The sequence below is a fragment of the Meleagris gallopavo genome, chromosome 3, assembly GCF_905368555.1.
Source record: "Meleagris gallopavo chromosome 3, MGAL_WU_HG_1.1, whole genome shotgun sequence".
NCBI lineage: Eukaryota > Metazoa > Chordata > Aves > Galliformes > Phasianidae > Meleagris > Meleagris gallopavo.
This window is the reverse complement of record NC_139406.1, coordinates 80801804-80828608: the sequence shown is the minus strand read 5'-3', so window position 1 is coordinate 80828608 and position 26805 is coordinate 80801804. Positions and strand designations below refer to the sequence as shown.

General features: G+C 38.5%; 1 protein-coding gene across 1 annotated transcript in view; it reads left to right on the top strand.

Moving 5' to 3' along the window:
* SAMD12 (sterile alpha motif domain containing 12) overlaps nt 1–26805 on the top strand; it is a 178867-nt gene that overhangs the window by 37416 nt on the left and 114646 nt on the right. The window contains exon 4 of the mRNA XM_085219980.1: nt 6567–6696. Coding sequence (XP_085076106.1) covers nt 6567–6696 — 130 coding nt within the window. The remainder of the gene's footprint in view (nt 1–6566; nt 6697–26805) is intronic.

Sequence of the window (26805 nt, the reverse complement as noted above, 5' to 3'; positions counted from 1 at the left end):
GAGGCTGACAGGCCTATAATTACCCGGATCTTCCTTCTTGCCCTTTTTGAAGACTGGAGTGACATTGGCTATCCTCCAGTCTTCAGGGACCTCCCCTGTTGTCCAAGACCTCTCAAAAATGATGGAGAGCGGTTCGGCAATGACCTCCGCCAGCTCCCTCAGCACACGTGGATGCACCCCATCAGGTCCCATGGACTTGTGGACCTTAGTACTGCCTAGGCGCTCACGCACGTCCTCTTTCCTGACTAAAGGGAAGTCTCCCATTCCCCAGACCCTCTCACTAACCTCCAGGGTGTGGGATTCCTGCAGGGGAGCCTTTTCACTGAAGACAGAAGTAAAGAAGGCATTAAGTATCTCTGCCTTCTCAGCATCCCCCGTTACGAGGACCCCCCACTCACTTAGTAAGGGGCCCACATTCTCCCTAGTTTTCCTTTTGCTATTAACATACTTGAAGAAGCCTTTTTTATTATCCTTAATCACTTTAGCCAGATTCAATTCCAGATGGGCTTTAGCCTTCCTCGTTGCATCCCTGCAGGCCCTGACTACATTCCTATATTCTTCCCAAGTGATCAGACCCTTTTTCCACATTTCATGGACCTTCTTCTTTCCCTTGAGCTTGCGCACGAGCTCCTTGCTCATCCACAGAGGTCTCCTGCCACCTTTTCCCGATTTCTTGCTCACAGGGACGCACCGATCCTGAGCTTGGAAGAAGAGCTGTTTAAATGCTGACCAGCTCTCAGAGGCCCCCTTACCTTCTAACACCCGAGCCCACGGGATAGCTCCAAGTAGGTCCCGGAAGAGATCGTATGATGATCGGATGATGTAACAACAGTTTAACTTTAGGTTGAAATAGAAGTTGGTACGAAGTAAGCTTTCAAAATGTCTTTTAGGCTAGAAATATGTTTAAAAAAAATAAAAATCATTGCAATTATTTACCATATTGACTTTGATTGCTTTGACACAGTGACCAAAGTAACCAGTTACATTGCAACTCTTTGAATTTCTGATCCAATTTAAATATTCATTTTTAAAATCAGTATATAAAAAAGATGCATTATAGTATTTTCTATTTGTTATTTTTAAGCAAAAAACCAGGCTTTGTTTGCTTGGCATGACCTTTTCTTCTTTTCCTAGCACTAAAATTCTCAATAACAGGCAGGAACCTAGCACAGGAGAGGTTTCAATGCTTTATGGATGTCTGCTCATTATTGTTATTTTCTTCGGTTTTTGCTAGAAAAATCTCTAAGTATGACTACCTGAGAAAATGTATTTCTGAATTGAAATATTTTCTTCCCAAATTCATCAGTATTTTAAGATAATGTATAAAACTACATTTATAACCCTTTATCATTTCATGTTCTTTACAAAACTGAAAACAGCTTTTATGTTAGCCATTAGTTCTGAATTTTACATAAGTGGTTTAATATTAGCAAAATAATTTGGAATATATGAAAAAGATTCTTATTTTCTTAGATTTAGAAATACGACAAACATCTTAAAAAAAAAAAAAAATCATTATTTTGAAAGTTGTCTTTGGCATTGCTGCTCCTGCTTCTTTGTGTCAGAAACTATGAAGGTGATGCTGTTAGCATTACTGCCTTAACAGCCTGTAAGATTTGACAGTAACTTATATAGCTTTTTGGAGCTGTAAAGCTTAAATTCACTGCTGTATATATATTTTTATCAAATACAGATAAAAATTCATTTTTCCAATTTTAAAATATTTCATAGTTTGCTTGCAGCAGATATTTGTTTTCATTTAATATTTCCCTCTCAGCTTCCTGAGTGATGCGATCCCTTTTCTTTCCTCCCCTTCTCCCTGCTCCCACCCATCAGTGCTTTTTCTGATGCGTTTTGATGTTTTCTGCCCATCTGACTGTCACTCTGGGAGATGCCAGCCACCCATCTCGCTCTCTCTGTCCCCAGCTCCAAAAAGATTGCTGCTGCTTTGACTTCTTTGATTTGAACTGTAACTGCAGACCAGAGGATGACTTGTGATGGATGTTGGAGCAGAATCTGCCTTAATGCTTGGACCGGTGCCTCTTTTACTGCTCTGTTTTATGGAATTTATTTTTTTTTTATTTTTTTTTTTTTAGGCATAAGTTGTTAGGTTTGACTTCAGATAAATGTGTGTAAACATGTATGAACTCAGCCGACATGTCAGGAGCAGCATGTTTTTAAATTGGATGTTTCAAATGGTATGGGGCAGTGTTCTTCCAGCAGAGCTACAGCCTTGTTTGAGTGAAGACCCTGATTCCAGATGCCTGGATTTTGTAATTCATGTAGGCTCATAAACGCATAACCAAATATAACATTAGTTTGAGAAGCTCTTGAAAACAACTTGGAACATTGTATATAAAGTCTTTTTAAGAATGGGATTGAAGTTTCTGTCACCTAAAAAAATAAAACAGCCTTTCTTTCTGTTCCAGAGTAAAATATCATAAATAAATACAAATTCCGGTGAATAAATTGATCTTGGATACTTGTCAGCTTTGGTAAACTGCACCTGTAAGGCTGAAGAGGTAACTTGTATGTCATTGCTCTGGAGGAGCAGGGCTTGGCTGCTGATGCTGTTTTGAATGCTAAAATACACCCTCTAATAATGCACTAGCTACAACCTTGATTTATCTATTTATTCTTGAGCTAGGTACTGTGTTCTCTGCAGTGTGGAGCAAACAACATAAAATTGTCATGTATTTAATATGCTGATTCATTTCATTTCTCTTGGGAGAAGCATTTTTATAACTTGAGATACACAGAGCAAAAAACCGTGTTTAGGTAATTAGAATTTGACACAAAATCTTGAAGTTTTTCCTTGAAATGTACAAGAATACTGAGAACTGTGGTGCTCTTCTCTTGGCCCAGGTTTTGGCGCAGTGTTCTGCAGGATTATGACTATTAAAATACTGCCAGCAAAGGGCAATTTTAGGATACATTTGTTAGGAAAATGAAAGGGAAGGCCAGACCGAGGATTTTTGGGGCTTACTATTTGACTGAGCTGATAAATAGAAATAAAATAAAAACATAATGTGTTTTCTAGCTGTCTAGGTAGTTTGCATCTAGTTAGTGGCAGGGGACCCATTTTGTAGGTATGTTTATGATAAGGGTCATTTTCCTTGGTGTACGGGGAATTTTTTAGTGTAAGATCTAGCTTTAGAACGGGAAAGAAACTAACAAATGAGTTCTGTGGGAGGAAAGTGTGTTTTTTAATAGCCTTACATCTAGAGCATCTGGTTGGAAAATATTTAGGGTATGATGTTCCAAAAATGATAGCAGCTACAACATAGCTATTGCTCTAAAATACCTACATTCCTCTAACTAAGCAAGTCTGCGCTAATTATAAAATTAAACATAAAGCTTGATTGTGCAAATATAAGAATGTCCTTTTTGGAGTGGTTGTAAGTTAAGCCAGTTGTGTTTCAGTTATTGTAATTCTGAATGCTAGACAGTGTAGAATTAGCATACATGTTTGTTGGGCAGCAATCTGTGCAATGTATGACATAGCTGTGCCATTTGGAACTGTCTTTCATTTCTATAGGCACAGAGGGGAGTGTTAAATTTGTAGTGTAACTGCTGATGAACTTGTTTGCCAGATATTTAACATGACAGTATTTAAACCTCTTAGGAGGAGAATAGCTGCTGAACCAAAAACAGCATCCTCATACTCCAACCTAACTATCACTTCTTGTGTGCTTTCAGCTAGGAATAGCTTAAGTCTAGCCAGCTATATACATTTGCATGCAAGTATTTGTAATTTCATGTTTTTGTGATGTATAAGAGAAAGCATTAACAAATTAATTTTTAGGGACTGATAGATTTTCCTCTTCAAAAATTTGGGTGCTTGAGAATTATCTTTAAGCAGCAGCTCATGTAAAGATACACGTGTCTTGATCTTGTTAGGGAATTTTTATGGAATCAGAGAGACTGCTCATATTGTATGGCTATTTTTACTAGTATTTTGCTTTGATGCATTTGTGAAGGAAATTCATTGATATATATACGTGCGCAATAAAAGTCAGCTGACAGGTACCATAATATTGGGCCCTTCATTGAAATTCAGCATCCTTTTTGACTCAAACTGCAGTAACAAGTAAGCTGGGGAAGTTCAAAGAGGAGCCTTTCATCTTCGTAGCTGCACAAGGAGCAGTTACAGGGCACTTGCTCTTTATAATGAGGTTGTCCCTTCTCAAGATCTGTGAGTGTCTGTAGCAGGTTGCTGTATGTGCACGAGGCTGGTGATGATCCCAGAAGGATTGGTGGTAAAGCAAGCACTATCCTGCTTACCATGCATTGTAAACACATCTGGAATTATTTTTTTTTGTGTGGATGCAAGTTTGTCAGTCAGACTTCTGCCTTCTGTAGGGTGACAGCACAAGGTGAAAATCAATTATTTGGAGTGGTTTTATGCTTCAATGTGGTATCTTTTAAATGCGGATGGTGTATATTCTTGTTTGAAATGGGATTCATGTTTCTGATGAATGTACTTTGGTCTACAGCAAAAAAAGAAAAAAAGAAAAAAAAAGGCTAAGATAAGGGATGTGCATTGTATTATATATTCACCCATAATGTTTCTGCTGTTTATCGATATGAACTTCAAGTCAGGCAATGAAAAGAGAGGGAAAAACTGGACATGAGAATTCAGAGGGATGTTTGATGTCACAATCTTAGCTTCAGTTTCATATTCCCTGCACCTCAGCTGGGAACTTTGGATGATGTCATTCATGGACTTAATAGGACATGCAAAGCACTAGCTGAGAACTGCTGTTGTCCGTCAGGCTTCTAGTAAGGAAGATTTCAAAGCAACTTTGAAAAGGGATGCCTGGAAAGTACATCTGCATAAATGCTTTATAACCCTGGGCCGCCATCATGTAGGGAATCTACCCTAAGTCATAATGGAGTTTGGTTGAGGTGACATTCCCTTTCACCTGAAATTTATGTGGAAAAACTTCTCTGGAACCTTCTACAAGACCCCAGGAACTGGAAGGATAGGTATCCTGCGTGTTTAGCAAGGGAATAAAAAGACTTTGAAAATGATTTTATTCTGTAGACTCAATAATCATGAGGTAAATGGGTACATTGGTATTCCTGCCAGCTTACATCAGCAAAGTCTAATGTTAGATGTTCCTTGTGGGAAATAATGCACGTTTGAATAAGATTTTTAAGTCTCCTGCACAGGCTGTTGAAAAACAACTCTTTAAATGTATTAGCTCTTCAGTTTTCTTCTGCCTACATTGATAAGAAGCTCTGAACTCCTGTAGTTCTGTTCTTTTACAACTCAGTGTTTTTGTATGCTAAAAAAAGCTGAGTTATTCAGTTAAATGCAATGTGACATTATGCATGCAATATTGCAGTTGGCTTAATTTATGAGTCTTCTGGGTATGAATTGGTTGGGAGAAGTCTGATGTGGGCTCCAAGGTGGTTCTGCTGTGGGAAGCAAGTGCCTGAACTTGGCCTGCTCTAGGGATCCGTTGTTCAGTGGTGCCGGATTGTCCAGGCTTCCAACTTTTTGCAGGACTACATCTATTGTCAGTGAAACAGTTAATAAAGGAAGAGTTTGTTCTCTAAGCCAGGGCCTTAATTTCAAGATGACTTCTTTCTGTTAGGACTCTTCAGTTCTGTTATTACTATGCTGTATGTAATCTGTACCTTTTGTGACAGTGGATATTGCACGGGCCTGGTGAAGAGCGAAAACAAGCTCAAGTTGTTATGAGACTATTGGTAAACTTGCTCTATTTCCTTAAAAAAAAAAAAAAAAAAAAAAAAAAAGAAGAAAAAGCTTGTATCCTTCTTATGCCAAATATAGTATTATTTTGAGTAAAATGTCTCTTCAGTATGTCTATCTGCATTTGTAGATAACAAATACATTTGGTGCCAATAGTAGCACTCAGTAGTTCCAAGCTAACTTAAAGTACCAGACCATAACAAAACTCAAAACTCAAAAAAAAAAAAAAAAAAAAAAGTACCCTGCCAAGTTGTAATTGGGGTGAGAGCTATAGAGAAACAAAAGGAGTTCCACTGGAGCTGGGAGAGGCCAGGACTTTTAACATCTTGGCCAGTCCTTGAAGTGACTCTCAGTAAAAATTAAATCTCTGTGAATATAAGGAATGTGGACAAAATTATGAGATTATTGGAATAAAAATGATGGGAAAAGGAAGTACTGAAATTAGACCTTTCATGTTTCAAAAGCCGGTATTAGCTTTTTGAAACATTGCCTTTCTGGTGATCTTTGCAAAGCATGTGGAAGAAGTTGGTCCTTTATGGTCAAAATCTTTCCAGAAAGAGTTTAACTGTTTCTCAAGGAAGACATAGTACAATACATTTTTGTGATGCAAGGAATACAGATGCACTGCCTGCTACTATTAAAAAGAACCTTCCACTGTGTGTGATCCCTTCAGTGATACAGTTAAATAGCTGAGTCTTGTGAATGTGCTGGTGACTGCCAGTAACAGCAGCTCTCATCCAGCATTTATTATTTTAATATTGTATATGGATACCAGCGTAAAATTTTTGAAAATAGTTAGCAAATGCATCATAAGTTATTTCTCTTTTTCCTTTTGCATTTTTAGTCCGGGACTGTGAAGCTGACCAAACCTGTGGCATTATGGACCCAGCAGGATGTCTGCAAATGGCTGAAGAAACATTGCCCTAATCAGTATCAAATCTACAGTGAGTCATTCAAACAGCATGACATAACTGGTAAAGTATGCACTATCGGAAATATTTTACTTAAGATGTCACAAAATGTTTTACTTTGTTGGTAATAGACTGTAGCTGTACACTGAGGGATTTTTGTTGATGTTGACTCCAGAGTTGCAAGGTCTAGAGCAGGGGGACTATCCACTGATTGGTAAGTGATTCTCCTCTCCCTCTAAAATAGAAATTTCAGATTATTCAAGATTAATATAATAAGAAAAGAAGTCAGTCTTTATGAAGGTAAGGGCACCCCCCGTTCATTACAATCAAAACATAACTGTTAAGAAATATCTCATGAGAAAAAATGAAAATTAGTTTTTTTCATTGAGAAATATTTTTTTAGGTTATGTTTATATTCTTTGGGCTGGGAAGTGAGATCAACTGATCCTCTCCCTAGGGCTGAATCAGGATTAACACAGCAAGTTTTTTTCTTACACACATTTGCCTAACTTTGTTCTAGAAAACTGACAACGCAGAATATTTTTTATCTTTTTATTCTAGTGTTTTATGGTCTTTAAAGTTAATAAAAGAAATATTATTTCTGCCAGTGAAACTGATTTCTCTCCCATAAGTAGCCAAAATACACATTGTCATTTGCTTTCTTGCATGTCTTCCTTTATTTGATAAGGAGCTTCGCACTTTCTGAATTTTCCTTGACTAGTCTAAAAAGTATTCATTCTGACACATTTTTTCCCTTAAACACCCATAAGACATCTAAACCCTCATCACTTGCTGTCTTGTCAGCAAACCATATGTTAAAGAGCATCCTCGTATTTTATTTTCCTATTTGCTTTATAAGTTGATATTGATTTTGTTGATCTCATTGGCTTTTTAACTCCTTTTCAGTTTCCAGTAGTAGTATATTAACTGGCCACTTTGAACTGACATTGGCTGAGTAGCTGGACTAATATAAATACACCTGTAACTTGGGAGTTAAATAGCATTTTTACTCATATCAAAGGGATTATTTAGTCTATAAAAAGTTTCATGTGGAACATTAATTTGTTCTCTGAAGTGGTAGTATACAAAACATGGAATTGACATTCAACCATTTAGTATCACACAGTGATTTCTGTTCCACATGCAAACCTCAGTGTAACAATAATATATTGTTAACTTTTGCATGTTCATTGTCTGTTTGTATACGTGTACTCATGGTGTTTCAAATTTTCCATTGATTCCTTTTGTTATTCTTTCCTTTTTGATAATATATGAGTAATTGCAAACAAGGCAAATTGAACTACTAATCTTCAATCTCGATAAGGTCCTGAATAAACATGGGAGAGACGGTTTGTGTCAAGTCGGTAAATGTTTAATTTTTGTACATAATCACTGCACCTATTTCCTCTAAGTCATCATCTGTTTCTCAGTATCTTGAATGTAGCCCTTAAAAACAGAGTCTGCATCTTTGTCCAAGTGCACAGAGCTGATTGCTTCCAGAGAGCTAGCAGAAAATTTTGAATGAAGCTATTTTTTCTTTTCTTTTCTCTAGTACTGTTTTACTATTACATTTTCTCTTTAGAATTAAGGCTGTACGAGATGAAGTTGAAGAAAATATTTTTCTTTTCAACTAAATGTACATGGATAGCATTGTAGATAGGTGAAAATTCAAACTTTATAGACCTCAGTGAAAAGAGAAAATCAAAATTAATCTTGAGAGAGGTATGCGGAGGATATTGGCATGAGTATTAGAAAATAAGTCTACAGTAAAAATAAATAAATAAATACAAATAAAAGTAGATTTCATGGTTCTTGTGGGTCACTTCCCACTCAGAATGTTCATGATAACAGAAGGAGTGGAATAATGTTTGTACAGATTTTACAAATTATTGTGATAATGACTGAAATGAAAACACAGGAGTATACTTCCAGCGCTGTTTCTCCTATGACTCAAGTTACTTGAAATCTACCAAAGGGGCAGAACAGTAGATTTTGGGCTCAAAAAAAGTAAAACATGAAAGGAACTACTATGAAGATTAAGCCAAGATAGTGTAACTGTTTCCAGATACGCTTACGCAAAAGTGATGTGATTGTTGAAAATTTCTCAGGAATTAAGTTGACTTTACAGGCTTCTTTGATATGGAAAAATACAGGAAAAAGGACTTGAAGAAAATGACAAGAAAAGGATATTTATGATTTATTTGAAGATAAAATCTAAGGCCTGGTCATAAGTCAGGAATAAAAACCTTGGAGAAACTTATCTACAGGTTGTCACCTCAACCAATGGTGTTGAAAAGCGCAGTATTCTGAGTACTTGGAATGTTAGTTGCTGATTACAGTTTGTTGGGTTGGGGCAAAAATGCAAAACAAAATATCCTTTGTAGAGATTTTATAAGTTTATGCTACTCCTGACAAAAAGCAGCTGCAGATGTATAAGAAAAAATGATCTGTTATACCTAGAAAGAAAGAAGTAAATTTATATTAACAGTGGTCCCAATTATGGCTTGGTTCAGTGTTCTTTCATTAGATTTGCAACAATTTAAGGGCAATGGCTGATGCTTTCTAAGGAGAGCAAAGTCCCTTGTACCCCATGTAGGATGGGACTTATTGGCTGGGGAAGCTTTGTTGAAGAGGACTTGCCTGGTAGACAGGAAGGTGAAACAAGCCATTAGTGTGCCTCGGCAGATTAAAAAAAAAAAAAAGCCATCAGAATCCTGGACAGTATTAATAAACATGTAGCCAGCAGATAAAAGGCAGTGGTTGTGGTTCTCAGACTCCAGTTCTTGGACCTTGAACACTGTTAAGACATTGACAAACTGGAACAAGTTCAGGTGGGTACCACCTAGCTGTTAAGAGCTGGATCATTTGCATTGTGAGCAGGGGCTTGAGTGTTCACCCTGGAAAAAAGGTAACTTGCCAGGGATAAGATGGGGGATCAGCAGGAGCCCCAGGTGCATAGAAATCTTATCAGAAAGATGAGGCCAAATTCTTCATGATGACAGTAAACTTAAGTTAAGTGAGAGGTTAAAGCTGAATGTATTAAGAAACTTTTGCCTCATGAGCACACTTGATATAGGAACAAGTTGTTCACGAGGTTGTGCTGTCTCTGTCCTGGGAGGATTTCAAGCCCCAGCTGGAAAATGCCTTCAGCAATGTGATCTGATCTCATAGCTGACCTGCTTAGAGCTGGAGGCTGGACTGGAAATCTCCCGAGGTGCCTTGCAACCTGAATTCTCCAGTGATCCTATGATTTGCTAAGTAATTACAAGCACCTCAGAACCAATTAAATGCATTTTGCAGCCAAATGGAGAAGATAAAATACAGAAAGGCCCAGTAAGAATTTGGGATATGTTTTGTAAACACAAAATCTTTGTGATCAGTGAGCGGAGCATCTGGATGACTTATTAAGCAAATGGGTCAGAGGTTATTTATGTTGTATTTGACCCAAAACCAGAACCAAAACAATGAAAAAGACCATCTCTGAGCAAGATCTAAGGGTTCCTGGGATGAATATAGAAAAATAAGACAATAAAAAGGAAGGAACAAAAGTGACAGTGGCCTGTGCAACCAGGAACATAGTGGTAATAGTATGAGCTTGTCACAGGAGAGTCTTCAATAGATGATGACTTTTACACCAGTGTGAGGGAGTATGAAAAGTTGTTCTGACTGTACAGCCCTCTATACCTACTTTATACCAGTATAGTCTGTGCAACAAAACTGAGAAATGGACTGAGCTTTTGGTGTTTGCATATGTCTTTGAATTTGCCAGACAGCAACAGTTCTAAATGATTAGGGAGTTCTTGAGAGGTGAATTGTTCCTTGGCAGTATTATCCTGTAGCATTGAAATAAATTATGGTTTTTGCAATGTCTCAGAATTAATAGGAAGATTTGTCTTAGAACAACTAAGGAATACCATTTTTGGGAAAACGGTTCATTGACAAAGCAATAAATAAGATGTCTAAAGATCTACTTATTGATGTGTGATTTGTTGAAAGGAACGAAGGAAAGAAACCCTGCTTCACCTCTTATTTTTACGCCCTGCTCCCTAGTGTGCTAATGCATGTCTTCAGAGCATGAGGTTTTAATGCTATGATCATTAAATAAACCTCATTCTGTCAAAGTAATACCCAAGAGGTACCTTGGTCCAAGTGAAGGAATTTGATAGGAGGTATTTGAAAGGACTCCAGCCTTTTTAAATTAAACTTTTAAGGAGAAAAGGAACAGGACTCAAGAAAAAGCCTTTTTAGTTTTAAAAGGAACCAACATTTTATGAATATTCATTAAATACCAAATGGCACCTCAGAAAATGAGGTATGAGCTGCTACTGAAAACCTACAAATAGCCTCGTAATCTGGGTAATTCTATAACTTTTTAATATGCTTGCATCAACTATTTGCCTTATACAACTATATCAACTGTATGCCTTGTATTTTTATGAAATTCCTATAAAAATACTGCTTTTAGAGTCTGAAACATTTTTTTCCATTTGATTAACATAATTGCAAAATGTTAGGAGTATGCTATAGCAGCTGAAGTATGTTATGAGCACGTTGGTGAAAGGATGATCTTGTGATTTAGGATACTGTTCTGGAATTTGGCTCTATTTCAGGTTATTCTGCTATTGGAGAGGTAGCATGAGAGAATCCTAGGGACTTAAGTTACTTTATCTATATAGAGAAAGGGCCTCTCTTTTATTATCACAGTGCTGCCAGACACATTTCCAAGATACACAGTTAAGTTATACTCTGTCTCACACAATTCAGTGAGTTTGGTCTACAAAGCATGCAGTAATGGATGGGTGAGAGGCCTGACATGGAGAGCAGGAGGCTTGGGTCTCGTTCCCAGCTCAGCTTCACGGCACAGCGGGTGGGAAGGGCAATGACAAGCAGGTGGTTTTATTCACCATGTGATATCTTTCTGATCATGTTCACCCCGACTCATTCACATTTTAGTGTCTGCACAACAGAGATAATGATGGTGGTGTTTTTAAATAATTGCATTGTGATACATGAATAAAAGATGCTTAAGAGCCAGCTGAGTCTTCCTGTTAACGGTCCTTTTTATTTGAAGCAACTTCTCACTTGCTGTTTCCTCCCTTGAGAAGTGATTCTAACTTTGTTATCCTCTTGTGATGGACAAGTATCACGCCGATTTAAAATATCTCTTGCGCCAGTTGCACAGTGCACCTCATGAGGCCTCATCAAGAAGCAAAACAATGTTCTCTTCAGGTGACCCCAGTGCTTCCCTGTCTCTGGTGCTTGACACCTGCCTCCTGAATCTGCCCTCAAATCCTACTGTAGTTTCAGTGTAGAAGGTGACACAAACTGGCACCTTTTTTTAACTTATTTTATTTCACATTGTTTTATTGTCCCTTATAAATGACTCATAACCGACCTTCCAGATTATTGTTGGTTGAGGACTGGTTTTATGATCAGATATAGGACTGGTTCCAAGTAAAGAAGGTCCTGGTTCAAGGCAAGGTGTTGTAGGAAGTACTTCAGCCTCCTTTAAAACATTATTCAAGTTTTGTTTACTGCCATTTTCTTTGGTTACAAACTTGTGACAATTTCAATGTTGCTTAGCACGCTCCTACATCTCAGGAAGCATCTACTTTATTTACAGAAAAAGAAATCAATTTTGATAGAAACAAACAAACAAACAAAAAAAACACCAAAAATCAAAACAACCATCATTGTTTTCAAAGGGAGGATATTTCCAATAAAACATGAATTAGCTTCCTTGTTTTGTGTATGACCGTTCTCTTTGGCACAGTGGACTTCTCCTCCCAATAAGCATTCATCTGATGTTGGTTAAGGCCAGCGTGGATGGGGCCCTGGGCAACTCTATCTAGTGCCTAATTTAGTGGTTAACCACCCTGGCCATGGCAAGGAGGTTGGAACTAAATGATCTTTGAGGTCCTTTTCAACCCAAGCCGTTCTATGATTCCGTGGTTTGTAGAAATAGCTTCCATCTCCACCCCCCTCTGTGAAACCTTTCCCTTCTCTGTGGTGCAAGGGGTAAGCTGGCCTTGTCCACAACCCCTTCTGCCACTTTTCCTTGCACTTTCTGGGAGGTCTTAGCAGCACTGTTGGTTGGTGGGCTGTCAGATCAGTCCAGACTGCTTTCATCTGCAGTTTAAAAAGCAAAATTACCGTTTCACGCTGAAAAAAGCTTTTATTCTGCTCTCTGGATAAGGTCAGTCTTCTTTTCAGCATTCTTCACGCAGCTGTGATGCTCGTGTTAGAAAATGTGAGGGACTAAAGAGTTCTCACTATTTCATACTTGGCTGCTTTCAGACTTTTAACATGTGGAACACATCAAAGAGTGACGACTTTGGGATAAAGCTCCAGTTTGCATAATATGTGGCAAAATGTTCTTTTTTTTTGCATGGAAAATAGAAATATTTTAAGTAATCTTGTGTTTATATAGCTTTGTATGTATTTAATTGAAAGAAGTTGGGTAGACCGAATAGTTGGAAAGTGGAAATATTTTCTTTTTTTTTTCTTAATACGTGTTATTGATAAAAGAACTTTTTCTGTGAAAGGTATCATCTTTCATATCTGAACGGCGGGTCAGGCTTTCCAGTCGGATTATAGCTTGTGAAATATATAAGAAACTCCCAGAAGGCAAAATAATATTGCACCTATGTTTCAACTTCTTGGAATTGTTCAGATAGTGCTCCAATATTAAAATATTTATTTTTTTCCTGAGAAGTTTTCTGTGTGAAAAATAATCTCTGGAGTATTATGGCAGAAATAGGAGGCTGCTTTTAAAGTGGCCGCCCTGATAAGGTCTTTGTTGCTAAACCAACTTGCAGCTTGTGCGTAGAGGAACCAGCCCTATTTGTGTGTGCTCAAATGAGTCACTCTTAGTGATGACATGGAACAATCTTCTCTTCTGTACACGAAGTGATGGGGAGTGTCTAATTCTATTATTTGTTATATAAAGTCACATGCAGAGGAAGTTGTATTACTTTGTTGTGTTTAATAGGAAAGGGAAGTTGCCAAAGGGTGGTGGAGGCATTTTTGGCCTTTCTTGCCAATGGCTTATTAATGTTACTACTTCTCTATGTACTAAACTTGGAATTAATGATTTCCATTTTCCTCCTCCATTATCAGATGTGTGAGCTGCTCTGCAAGTCACTGATGAATGTTTTACACTCTCTCATTTGATATTTTCTGGATTTGGTTGCTTTGCTTGGATATGCTCTCTCCATTTGTAATCACCTGGGAAGATCTCCCTTGGTTTCAATAAATGACTCCTCTACAGCATACTCAAAACAGAATTGTACTCTAGCTGCTTCTTTTTCTATACTCTGCCATCACCGTATAGGAATTCAGTAAAAGTCGCGATAGCTGCATTTGCTGTAGCTTTTACACCTTTCTGATGTATAACAGAATCCAAAACATTTTTTAAATTGAAAATTGAAAATATAGTTTTGGTCCTTGAACTCCGAGTTTGAAATTCTCTAACAGCTTAGCCTTAGATAAGTCATTCTGTACCTTTTGAGTGTGAGTGTTTAGGTGACAGGAGAGAAAAGAGTATTGCTCTTCATTTGAAGTAGTGTTTACGTGCACTTAATCCTCAGTACTTGGTCCTCGAGCACTGTCAGAATTAATGTTTCATAATTACATACAAAAATAATTGGATTATTTCTTCCCTCTAATACTTTTTTTTTTTTTTTTTGCATTTTTAAATTTAACCTTGTTCAATTTGCTTTAGTCAACTTGTGCTAACTAGAGATCGCACCATCTTTTACCCTTCTCCCTAAAATCTATGTTACCCATAGATAAGCTGGATCCACTGTACCCTCTAAGAAAACACCTGTTCACATTATTATCATTTAAAGTCACTTCCAGAACTTCTCACCTTGGCAGCTAGTTTCAAAATCACTTTCTGTTTCATACTCTGAGGGGAACTAAAAATGTGAATTAGGTAAGATAGAGAAAGCTGTATCAAAACCTATTTCAGGAACTCTTGAACCATATTGTAAAGCTTGGTGATATTTCCTGGCTTGCCGATAAGGCTGCACAGTGTGTCTGCAAGAACTGAACATGATTGTGATCCATTGACAGAGCTAAAAAGCTTAGAAGTTACTGATTTAGCCTTTGGGTGCTTACCCTATCTATCTTAGGTGACTCAGGCATCCAACTTAAGTGTGATTTAAAAGACCAAGGGTAAATGAGTAGATTATTGAAGGAGTCAGTTGAGAGGCAAGGAATGCTTCCAAATAGATGAATTTAGTGAACTTAGAGAAAGGAGTTATAAAAGCAACCCTTTTATACTCACCCAATTTCCTTTTTCCACTGCCAGTTGTTTTGGAGACAAAAGGAAGAAAAAGGCTTCACCATAATAACTTTGACACGTCTCTTATCAAGTATTTTTTTTCTTTAGGTGCATCAGGTGAGTACTGACTACTTTACTAATAGTTGTGACAGTTTGTCAAATAATAAAGCTCTACCCTTTCATTTCATTTCTCAGGAAGTTCTCTTTCTACAGGCTTTTGCAACCATCGCCAGTTGTTAGTGATTAGGTTATTACTTTACCATGTTCCTTGATCACTAGGATGTATGATACTGAAGCTAGGCAGGGAGAAGCACTGTTATTACCTAGAGATCTCCAAGAAACAGCTTGAAGCCTTACAAAGTCGCATCACTAATTCTGAGCACACTTCTTTATTTCCCTCTTTTATATCCCTCTTTGGTTAGTACTGATGAAGTACTTCAATATGGTGCATAAATGCTCATAGACTTTCACTGAAATGAAGGATGGAGTCCTCAGTTTGGAACGCAGCATGTAATATTTAGGCCTTCCTGTGAATTGTACTGATTCCAAGTATTCTGCCTGACCAAGGTCTCACTAAGTGTAATTCTTCAGTGCTTTTTAAAGATTTCTGCTCTATCTGTTGAGTTGGGAACTTACATTTTCAGCTAGGTTCAACTGCCAGTCAGCGCTTCTGGGTTCTCATTTACCATAAAGTTAGGCTTTCTTGCAGCATTTTGGAAGTTCTGATTCTTGTTTCAGTTTGGAATCAAGACAAAAATGGGAGATATTGGACGATCTTCTTTCAGATTACTTGGGCTATAGCCTGGTATTTATCTTCTTGCTGTGCAGACATCAAGTCAATTTTATGGCTCAGTTGTAGGTAAGGAAAATTTAGATGGGGAAAACTTAAGTGATTAAGCTGAGAAGTTGTTAGAGGACCTTACAATTCTTCACTTTGAAGAAGTGAATTAATTTGCTGCTTAGTGGGTGTGTGTTTGTGATATCAGTGAGCAGCTAAAGCCGATTCTTTATTTCAGCTTGTTACTTGCCAGCATGTGCTATTCATGATACGGGGATTTAGTTTTAATGTAATCTTATAATTATTTGGCTGTGTTCCCCAGTCTAATAACACAGTTAGCCTAATGATGAAACACAGAAGGAAGCTCTCCTGAAATCCCAAAGTCTTGGATGTGGTGTCTTCCAGGTTTGACTTCTCTACTGGGACACAAACAAGCAAATGCATGCTCAGTCTCACACATCCAATCTATCTGTAACTTACGGTTTTCCTTCTTTCACTTCAGACCTCAGGCATTATCTAATTCCCTCTGACTCTCCCTCAACCAGGAACCTTCAGACAATTATGCTGTGATTCCACCTTCTCTGCTTTCTTTTTTTTTTTAAATGTATATACGTAGCTAATGAATCCACTCGTGCACCATATCTCCAACAGATGAATTCTTATCTTAAATTTTCCCTTAGTTGAGCTTCCTATATTCTTAGCTACCTTCTGCTTTTTTTCTTTCTGGACTTCTTGGCAGGCTTCTTGTGGAATTGCCAACAAGAGCTGGACTTGCTCTGTGTAGATGTTCTGTGCCCAGAATTCCCCCAGTATCACTGGCTGAAGGGTAATGGCCATATGTAGTCTTTAGTACTTTCCAAGTGTATCCAGGTTGATGTTCACAAAGAAGTGGAAATGCACTTCAGGAAAGTGTTATATTATTATTATTATTTTTTCTTAACTCTTCGTTAAGTTTGTCTTTGTACAAAACTTGAACAAAAGTTTTAAAACAGCCCAAAGAGACCTGATTCTGATTGTCTCACTGTGCAATGTGGTAGAAATACTTTTTGCTGTCTTTCAGGAAGGACTGCAGTAGTTTATTGAGATGTAGTGCAATAATTCTTCGTTCCTCAGGGGGGAGCTTACATACCAGCTAACTGATACCTGGTCTCCAGTTTGAGATTCTGCTAGGCTGTATTTTCAGCAGCTTTATGGTACTGTATTGGGAACATGTTATCCAATCTAAAGCAAAATTACAGCAACAGCTATAATTAGCTACAGACTTTATCCCAACAGAATATCCACATTTGTGTAATCCTGAGTCTGTGATGACTGCACAGTGATCTGTGTAGGGCAAGCCAGGCCTTACTTTCAGTTTTCCATTCCTTCAAATCTGTAGACCATTGCTTGATGGCTGCTAATTTTTTTCTTGTCTTTGAAAATGATTCAGTTTTTGGAAATATCAGCCCAGCCAACTGAGTCTTTTACAGAGAACAAAAAGACAGGAAGAAAAAGTACTCCTCTCTTCCTTACCACCACTGTATTCTAATAAAAGTAACATTCAAAGTTCCCTTTTTTCTAACAGCTCAAGTGCTGAAAAAGCTGGCTTTTGAGAGTCAAGATTTACCAAGGGAGTAGCTTTCAGTGAAAAGAAGTGCTGTCCACTGAAAATTTGATATAGTTAATTGAGCAGGTCAGAATGTCTGACCGGGTCTGGTACAGTGTATCTGACACAGATCTTTATCCTTGTTATTGTAGAATACACAGCAGAAGGAAGTCGCAAATACCTGGCTCTTTTAGCAGAGATGTAAAGACCCAGCATTTTCCTCTTGAATTCAGCGGAAGGAGCTCTTAGAAGAGAAAAAAGACTGGATCCTACCCAAGCCCTTCCTGAATTCAGGAACTGATTTTCAGTCCTTTGCCCAACAGGATCTGCATGCCCTGTAAAGTGGTTGTCTGATGGGTTCCTCAGATCTTAGTAGTGATCGACACTTAAACTAAAGCAGCTGTCTGTCCTTCTGTGTGCAGCCAGTAGGACTGCTTGCTTCTGAGGAAGAGGAATCCAGTGTGAGCAACTTGAACCTTTATATAGTTTTTTGTTGTTTATGAACAGGAATACTACAGATACAAATATGAGCCTAGGCACACATAAAAAAGCAGATTCTTAAGCCATTTTGGTCTGCAGCATGGACACCTAGATTAATCTATGGACCTTCTTAAGCAGTTGTGTCTACAGTGCATCTTTAAAATTTTAACATAAATATATGTTAAAATAAACATATTCTGTCTTTCCTCTCCCCAAGAATTCTTTAACCTTATTTAACCCAGAAGTAAATATTGGAGGCCAACTTGGTTATACAGCAATAAACATTAAGTGGTTAACCTCAGAAAAAACTTGGGATCTCCTGTTCGATGGCTTATTAGAAATGCTCTGCTCATACTGAACTGAAGTGACTGAAATGCATTCTGCTGTGGATTTCAGTCATTCAAGACTACATGTATTTACAGAAGAAGCAGGGTTAAAGGATAACACACAAAAAATGATGTTAGAATGTGAGCTATCCCACAGAAGCTTTGAGAAACTCAGGAGCCTGCAACTCACTGAGCTGTACAGACCTCACCCTGTTCTTCAACAGTACTGCCTGAAAGACAGAGCAATTCCTGCCCACCAAGTTGGTAAGATATGCCTCCAGCTTCCACAGATTAAAAATGCTTCTCAATCACTGACTAAAAAAAAAGAAATGCTCCCCAGAGGGAAATTAAAGGATCTCTTCTGTTTTCTGAAATGCAGAACAATGATGCAGTTGAGAAAATGTGTATTTTTTTGTCAGTGTGCCATGTATTCATGATAGGCCGTCAGTGTAATCCCTGTACCGTTAAGTGTTCTGACAGGACACCTGCATCTTATTGTGCTGTGGTTAGAGAAAGATCTTTCACAGAACTGTTTGATACCAAAATCAGGTTTCTGTATTTAAACCTCAGTTACTGTCTCTGCGGGTTCTGTTGAGTGCAATGTATTGCAGAATTGAGATGATTTATTTGTTCACAGATCAAAATAACAAATCCTGGAGTTATTTGTGTTGGCAGTGTCCTGTTGAAACCATCCACTCTCCCCCCCCCACTCAAGGAAGGAGTGTCAGCTAGAGCAGATTGTCCAGGACTTGGTCAATTGGGTTTTGAATATCTGCACAGATGATCTATTTAGCTGAGGTTTTTCTCAACTGTAACTATGATGTGCATTTTTAGTGTTTATTTTGCATAGACTACGCATATTCTATCTTGTAGTGCATCCTTTTGACCTAAATCTAACAGCTTAGAACCTGGAGATGGATTAGTAGGGTTATTCAAAAAGCAGTGCCAAATGTAGAACAATCTCGAATGGCATATAAGGAAGTGTTTGTTATGTGTTCTAGTTTTTTGTTGCTCTTAAGTATAAACATTGTCTGGAGATATGCCAGAAATGTGACAATCTGTTAGGAGCATATCACATCTATAAAGTACTGTGATCCAATGCGTTGTCAAGCACTAGTTAAACAGTGATGCTAAACTGCCTGTGTCCATTGGTTTATGAATGTTATATGCATGTAGATAAAGCTTGTCATATACTGGCTTATCAAAAACAAACAAAAGACAGCTTGACTGTGATGAATGTCACCTGTAACCTTTATCCTGAGCTAATCTACTTCTGAATTTGCCGTTCACAAATGTGCACAATCCTTTTTTATGTCACATTAAGCCACATTCAAACCCATATCATACTGACTCACTCCAAGTCAGTCTCACAGAGAAAGCTTCTTTCTTTTCAGAAACGATGCTCTAGGATTTTGTTCTTTTTGTTACACTCAACACAAGGAACTACAGACCTGTTAGCCTCTTGCCAATTCTGCCAAAATAATGGAACAGTTAATTTAGGTTTCTGTCGACAAAGAATGGCATTGTATAGTTAATACCAGTCATCTTGATGACCAACCTGTCAAACTAACCTGATACTCTTCTCTTTTCTTTCTTTTTTTCTTTCACATTGGCAAGGTTACAAGCTGAGTAGTTACCGGTCCCCATGTAGAATATACTATACTTATCCCCCGAAGCATACAGCGTAGGATTATGTGACATCTTAATTAAATATTAGCCTTTTCATTTGTACACCGTGTGCTGGAGTCTGGCTGGTTTGTGAGCAGATGCCTGTATATGGGGAGATGCTAATGAACAAGGGCATTACTGGTGTCCCGTGCACTGGTCATGCAGCATCACCTGGACTTTGTGCTGGTAGTTTAAGATTACGGTTAGGCTCAGTAGCCAACAATTAGCAGGGCAGGTTGGTGGTACAAGTGTGGTGTGAGTAATTGAGTTAAATGGTCCTGGCAAAATGTGTATAATTGTAGCCAAATATAGTGCAGTACCTGAGAAATCCCTTCGCCCTGCAGGGATACCCTCTTCTTACCCCTTGGAAAGCAGCCTGTCAGAGAAGGAAATGAATTAGGGGTTTTGTAAATAGCTGTGTTACATGCACACCCAATGCAAAGCTAATGGGACTTGCATAATCTCTGGTTATAGAAGTATTGAATAGCAGGGACTGTTGTAATACACACAGATCAGGTCGCTTAGGGCTTTACTAAGATACTGTGTCCAGTTGTAGCGTTTTAATTCCAAGAACAGTGAAGAATAGATGGAAGGAGGAGCCCAGGCTTTTCTCAAGCCTGGAAGGTGAGCCTTGTGTTGTCATGTTACAGGAGATGAAGCTGCTGAAAGGAAGGTTGATAGGTGACTTGATAACTGGGGACACGGACTTAACAGGACAACAGCATACGTTCAAAAGCTGAAATTGGAAGCCTGAGTGATTCAATAATAAGAAAATGAATCCTGTCTTTGCAGGTCATTCAGCAGCAGAGCTGCTTACTAGAAAAAAGGGCAGAAACTGACAGAATTGAGTTTTTAAAAAATGAGATAGATGGGAGGAAAAATACTTGGTAGGCATGTGTACACTCAGCACCCGGGCTGCATGATGCTGCATGATCACAGCCATTCTTTAGCAGAAACACCTGCAGTCTCTAGACTCTGATGCACTCTACAGGTTCTGTGGTTTTGCTTTTCTGTTTTGTGAGAGTTTAGGCTTTCAGAAACAAAGGCCCCTGGGAAGCTCAATTGAAGCTTGAATGAAGCACCTTATTTTGTGTGAGAAACCTATTAGGAAAACTCCAGATTAAATAATCTGCTAGTTACCCAGCTGTATTTGCAGTCTATAAGTGTTTTTTCCTATTTATTCAATCTATATATCAGACTAAGTCTAGGTTAAAATTTCTGATATAAGGACAACTTTTCTTTGTGTTGCCACATTGTGCAGCATGCTACTGTATGTGTCACGTCAGAAAAAATCATGTTAGGGGTAAGTACCTGTACTTAGGAAACAATGCGGTGAAATCAATCAGTAATTCATATGTGTAATTCTTGCTCTCCCAGCAGCTCTCCCAGGGCTTGAATCCATTGTTTTTTTTCTGTTTGACCAGGTAGGGTGTTAGACTAGATTGATGTACTTTAGAACAGTTAATTCGGAAATTTAAAATCATTGTCTTCTTTTAGAAACTTCTTTTGACTTAAATTTTGTAAGTGTACTAAATGGGATATATACAAAAATGACTTCTCTGAATAGTTTGCTGCACATTTTCTGCGAGTCTAGTGAGATCACAGAATCAGAGGATCATCTGAGTTGGAAAGGATCTCTAAGGGTATCTAGTGATGAACAATGACACCTACAGCTATGTCAGGGTGCTCAGAGCACTGTCCAGCCTGACCTTGAGCGTCTCCAAAGGTGGGACGTCTCCTACCTCACTGGGCAGCCTGTTCCAGTGCCTCACAACTCTTAACAACTTTTTCCCTATCTCCATCTAAATCTCCCATTTTAGTTTGAAATCATTTCCCTTTGTCCAGTCACAACAGACCCTGCTAAAGAATCTGTACTTTCTTATAGCCACTCTTTAGATACTGAAAGGCCTCTCACAGGTCTCCCTGGAACCTGCTCTTTTCCAGACTGAGCATCTCCAGCTCTCTCAACCTGTCCTCAAAGGAGGTGTTCCATCCCTTGGATCATTTTGTGGCCCCCCTCTGGACACGCTCCAGGAGGTCCATGTCTCTTCTGTACTGGACACAGTACTCTAGGTGAGGTTTCACCAGAGCAGAGCAGAGGGGAGGATCACCTCCCTTACCCTGCTGGCCATGCTTCTTTTGACGCAGCCCAGGATACGGTTGGATTTCTGGGCTGCAGAGGCACATTGCTGGCTCATGTCCAGCTTCCCATCCACCAAGTCCTTTTCAGGAGGGCTGTACTTTATCTTTTCATCCCCCAATTTGTAATGATAGTGGAGGTTGACATGACCCAGATGCAAGACCTCACACTTGGCTATGTTGGACCTCATGGGGTTCTCCTGGGCCCACAAATACTAATACATACTCACGTACTTTCCATTCTATTTTTAGGTATCACTTCTGTAAGAGATTTCCCATATAAATTATTAATACCATCCATTTTCCATGTTTATTTACACATTCTTTTTAGATCAAGTAAACATTTGTTGCTGAAGCTGTATTTGATGCATTCTTACTGGGGCAGATACCAGAATCTACAGCCTGCTCAGAGACTTTGACTTCTGGAGCTGTTACCTGGGAATTGCTGTAAAAAGCACTGTGGGATAGGTAAATAATTCTTCAGTCATACAATGTATTTCTTTACAATTGCAACATCAGAAGTGGTTATCCCACTGTCATAAAACTGGTAGAGAAAATAACTATCTGAAGACAATTTCTTCCAAAGGCATAAAGCTTCAAGTATTTTTTTTTCAAGTTCAGAAATGTGTGGACATCAATTGACATAGCCTTGATCTGATCAACAGAAAGATTTGAACTGTAGTGTTATCTTTGGCCTGCATATGCTACATAAAGCAGTGCCACTGAAATTCCTGATCCATCTCTGTGTTACTGAGATGGGACCTGTAGCTGCAAAATGCAGACATCAAGTCTATCTAAAGGGAAGCAGTGGTGGCCTGTGTTCATCCGTTTTTTTAGGCAGGAGTAAATTTTAGCTGTGTAAATTCCACAGCTTCTATTTTCAGTGCTTGGGGCTGCTTTTGTTTTCAGCAGACTACCTTATCTCAGAGTTAGACATTTTGTAAAAGCTGTTCAAGGATTTAGATTGTAAAGTTAGGGAGTTATCTCTAGTGTTCATTCAAAAAAATAATGCAAAGGTAGTAGGCTTCCAGAAGATTTTATCTTGATGCTTGAATTTTCCTTAATTAAAACAAAAGTTACCTACTCCAATTGAAGTTGAAAGAATACTTTCATCATAGAACTAAGCAGCTCTGAACAAGACTTCTCTTTTCTTTGTCTTTCTGCTTGTCGTTTTTAATCATGAGAGGGCTGAACTAGTGGATGAATGATACAAGGAAAAGCACTGATTCTGGATGGTCCGAGTCAAATACCCCGTACCTTTAATACCAGTTTCAAAATTGTAAATGTGCACTAATGTAGCATGACTCTCAGGCTTTGCATGAGCATGGCTCTCAGGCTAAATATGAAGGATTGTGTGGAGCATCAATGAACAGCCTTCCCTCTGGGCAATGAGATAGGGAAAGGATGGCATGTAATACTGCAAGGGAGGGATACTTAGCACATATGCACTTGCAAAATGTAGCTTGAGCTTATGGTGTTGAGCAGCATTGACTCCCATGCTGAATTCAGTGTATCTGTTTCTGACTGCTTGACAGGAACACATGATGGTTCCAGTCTAGTACAGGGAATGAACAGTGACTGGCGGACAACAAGGGTTTCATTTTTGCCAGTGGAATTCACAGCAACTGGCTGACAGTAGGGGAAGTCTCTGGAGTATTCTGTTTCAGATACTGATGAATGTCTGTTCAGGAGACTGCAAATTCTGGCTCAGTTTTTGGTTGGACTGGGACCTCTCATCAATCTGTGTTCAGATTTTGAGTCTTTCTGTTGAACAATCTTCTTTTTGCTGCCTGAACTCCAGCAGTGGAAATCTTTAGAAGTTCAGGAGGGACAGCTTTTGTTCTCCTATTGTGTCTGGTTCTGGAAAGGTGCTACCTGGCTTGGTTGGTTCCGTCCTATAGCCTAAGCTGATGCGTGCACAACATCTTGAAATTATTTTTTGAGTTAGTCTGCTGAATGGTTGCAGACTGAAATGCTTAAAAGGTTCTGATATGAACAAATTCAGATAGATCTTCATGAAGACAGCATGTTGGCACAAAGGCTTATTTTCAAGTTTTGCTTTCAAACTAGAAACTGTGGGTTTTTTCTTCCTTTCAATAGCAATTTCTTTTAACAGAACAGCAAGTATTTTCTCTGACCTTGTACTGAAACACATTCGCACTCTGGCAAAAACAATTAAGTCTACCAAAAATCAGTCTGATGCAAAATAACTGATGTGGAAATTTTCAGCCTCAGTGATTGTGATTCAGCAACACTTAATGATTATGAAAGGTGTCAAGCAGCTATAATCATAGTCATCGGCACCTGTGTTGTATGCATGTACCAAAACATGCATTTGGTCTCCCTTGCTAAGAATGTATGCAATCCCTAAGTGTTATGCGTGTATCAGCTACATTGTACCTTTCTCAGTGTAAAAGGAATGTCTGTTTAGAGGGGCTGCTGCTATTCTGCAAATCAAGTATATGCCATCAGGAAAGCATTTGATTTCTTACTTCATTGCTTTATTTAAAAATTAATTTGTTGAACTAGAAGTCCATTATTGTTCCGTCTGTAGAAAAATAATTATCAGTAAGTTTAATTTCATATATTTTCTATGCATCGTGATCATTTTCAAGGCTCTCTGAAACCTCAATAGACATGATATTCAAATATAATCTACACACCTCTTTAAAGCAGCAAACCAGCTGTGGTTATGAGTATATTATATCAATGTGCATGTAGCCTAGAATGTTGCTTTTGTCCAAAAGCAGTGCTTAGGGAGGAGTGTGAAAACAGGACAATCATATGTCATGTTTATTTCTAATACCCTCCTGCCCTCCAACTCTTTGTGGTTCACTGTCTTCCACAGAGCAGGTTGACTCCTGTCTTTGAGCAGACACTATGAATGCACAGCCAGAATCTCAGTGGGGAAATATGTATGAGTAAAGGACAGAGACGAGAGTACTCAGATTACCAAAAAGCTGTTGTTTCCTGTTTTCTAAGCTCTGAACAGTGCAGATTTAATATTTATTAGACTTTTCAGGTGCTCAGTTTTGTTTTATACTAGAGGTAGTGAATGTTTTAAGGTGGGAGGTAGTAATAAGGATATTAAAAACAAATTTTAAAAAAAAAGCACAACAAAAACAGAGTAGACATCTGTGTGCCTCCTGAGCTCATAGCTTTTGTTGATGCTTAGTTAATGTTTCAGTTGAAAAACAAATTCTCCAGACTATCTGGTGGCACAAATACTTTTATCACCAAAAATGAAACCTAGGTGAGCACAGTATAACCCTGTGTGAGTCTGTTTCATCTATCATATGTGATTCAGATTTCTGGCGTTTAAGATATTTCTGTCAACATTGCTGGAAGTCTGCTTTGTAAAACTTGTGGCGTTTACTTACATTCCCCTACTGTTGCATACAGTTCTGACCTTCAGAGACACCATTTCTTAGGGACGCAGCCTTTTCATTTTTGTGAATTTGATGGATAATGCCTGGCTTTCATTTCCCCGATTGCCTGTTCGTTTCTACCAGGTGTGCTTCGGGACTAATTCTGTTTGTTTGTTTTATCCCTTTAAGAGAGAGCTAGTTAGTTGTCAGTAAAATTACGTTGTCTGAACGTTTACTGTGTGTTCTGGAATGCCAGATGTCAGAATACAACTTACAGCATAAGCTGGAAACCTTATTTCTCCTTCAGAGTCGTCTTGAAAATTTAAGGCAAAATAGAATATGGTTCTTCATATCCCATCGGAGTGAATCCTTCACTAGTGAGCAAGTATCTGCATACTCTCTATGTAAGCAAAGTCTAGCTAAACATCATTCACTAAATCTTGTACAGTCTATTGCTGAGTTGCAAAAATTGCTGGGAACATTACACCAATATGATCATCCATCTGGCAGAAAAAAAATGCTGCAAACTGCAGTGCCGTTGACACTTTTGTATGGAAAAAGCTCTGATATGTTGGATCCATTCTGTAGCCCAATGAATTGCTTATAGTAAAAGAATGGTGCAAACAGTCACAGTCTGAAATACGTGCTTGTACAAATCTGTAATTATAATTGGTAGTGAGAGACTAGGGCAAGCAGTATCTTTGGATAGTATCTCTCAAAAATGTATCAAAATGATTAAATGGCTTTCCCAAAGAATTTGAGGGCTTGCTAATTCTAGTCTGATCTGGAAAAGAAGAAGTGCAGCTTGCTTTGTTTGTACAATTAATAGCTTTCTCTGAGTGCAGAAAAGTGAAGTTGCCAAATTTGACCTTGGACAAGAATCAGAGCTGGGTTATTGAGCTTCTTTTGTTTTATGTGAACCACAGTGACCAGTCTTGTAATTCTCCTCTGCAGGAGGTTATTGAAAAGTACTGGAACTGATTTCAACTGCAATGACCCAACATGGGCAACAAATTAGTTTGACTTGACTTTGGATTGTTTTGCACCGCCATGTCTTTTGTCCATAAACTTTGTATGTCATCTGGTTGTCAAGCCACGCTGGAAGGGGGTTTGCTTAGCAGTGGGTTGGATTTGCCCTCAGCAAAGTAGATGTGAATGTCCTTGTGCCCTCTTCCAATTATTGCAAACTTACAATGTTTTCTAAGTAGTTTCTTACAGCTCATACAGCCGGTAAAGCAGTATCTGTTTGCAGACTGATGTGTTTTCTCCTGCTCCGGGGACATCAGGCAGGGTTTCATCTATAGTTTTAAATACAGGTGTGTGGTTGTTACCATCCTGTGCAGTTTTTACTTGTGGGAAGATCACATACCTTTGTCTGGATTACTCCCCAGCCATGCCCCAGGCAGCTTTGTTATGGTCATGTAGTGGCAATGCTCAGAGTAATTGACCACTGGAGAAGGGAGCTTTACCTTTGCCAACTGCCCAGCAGTAACTTAACAGAGGTATAAAAAGCAGGAGTTAGGACAGGTGCTAAAGAAGGG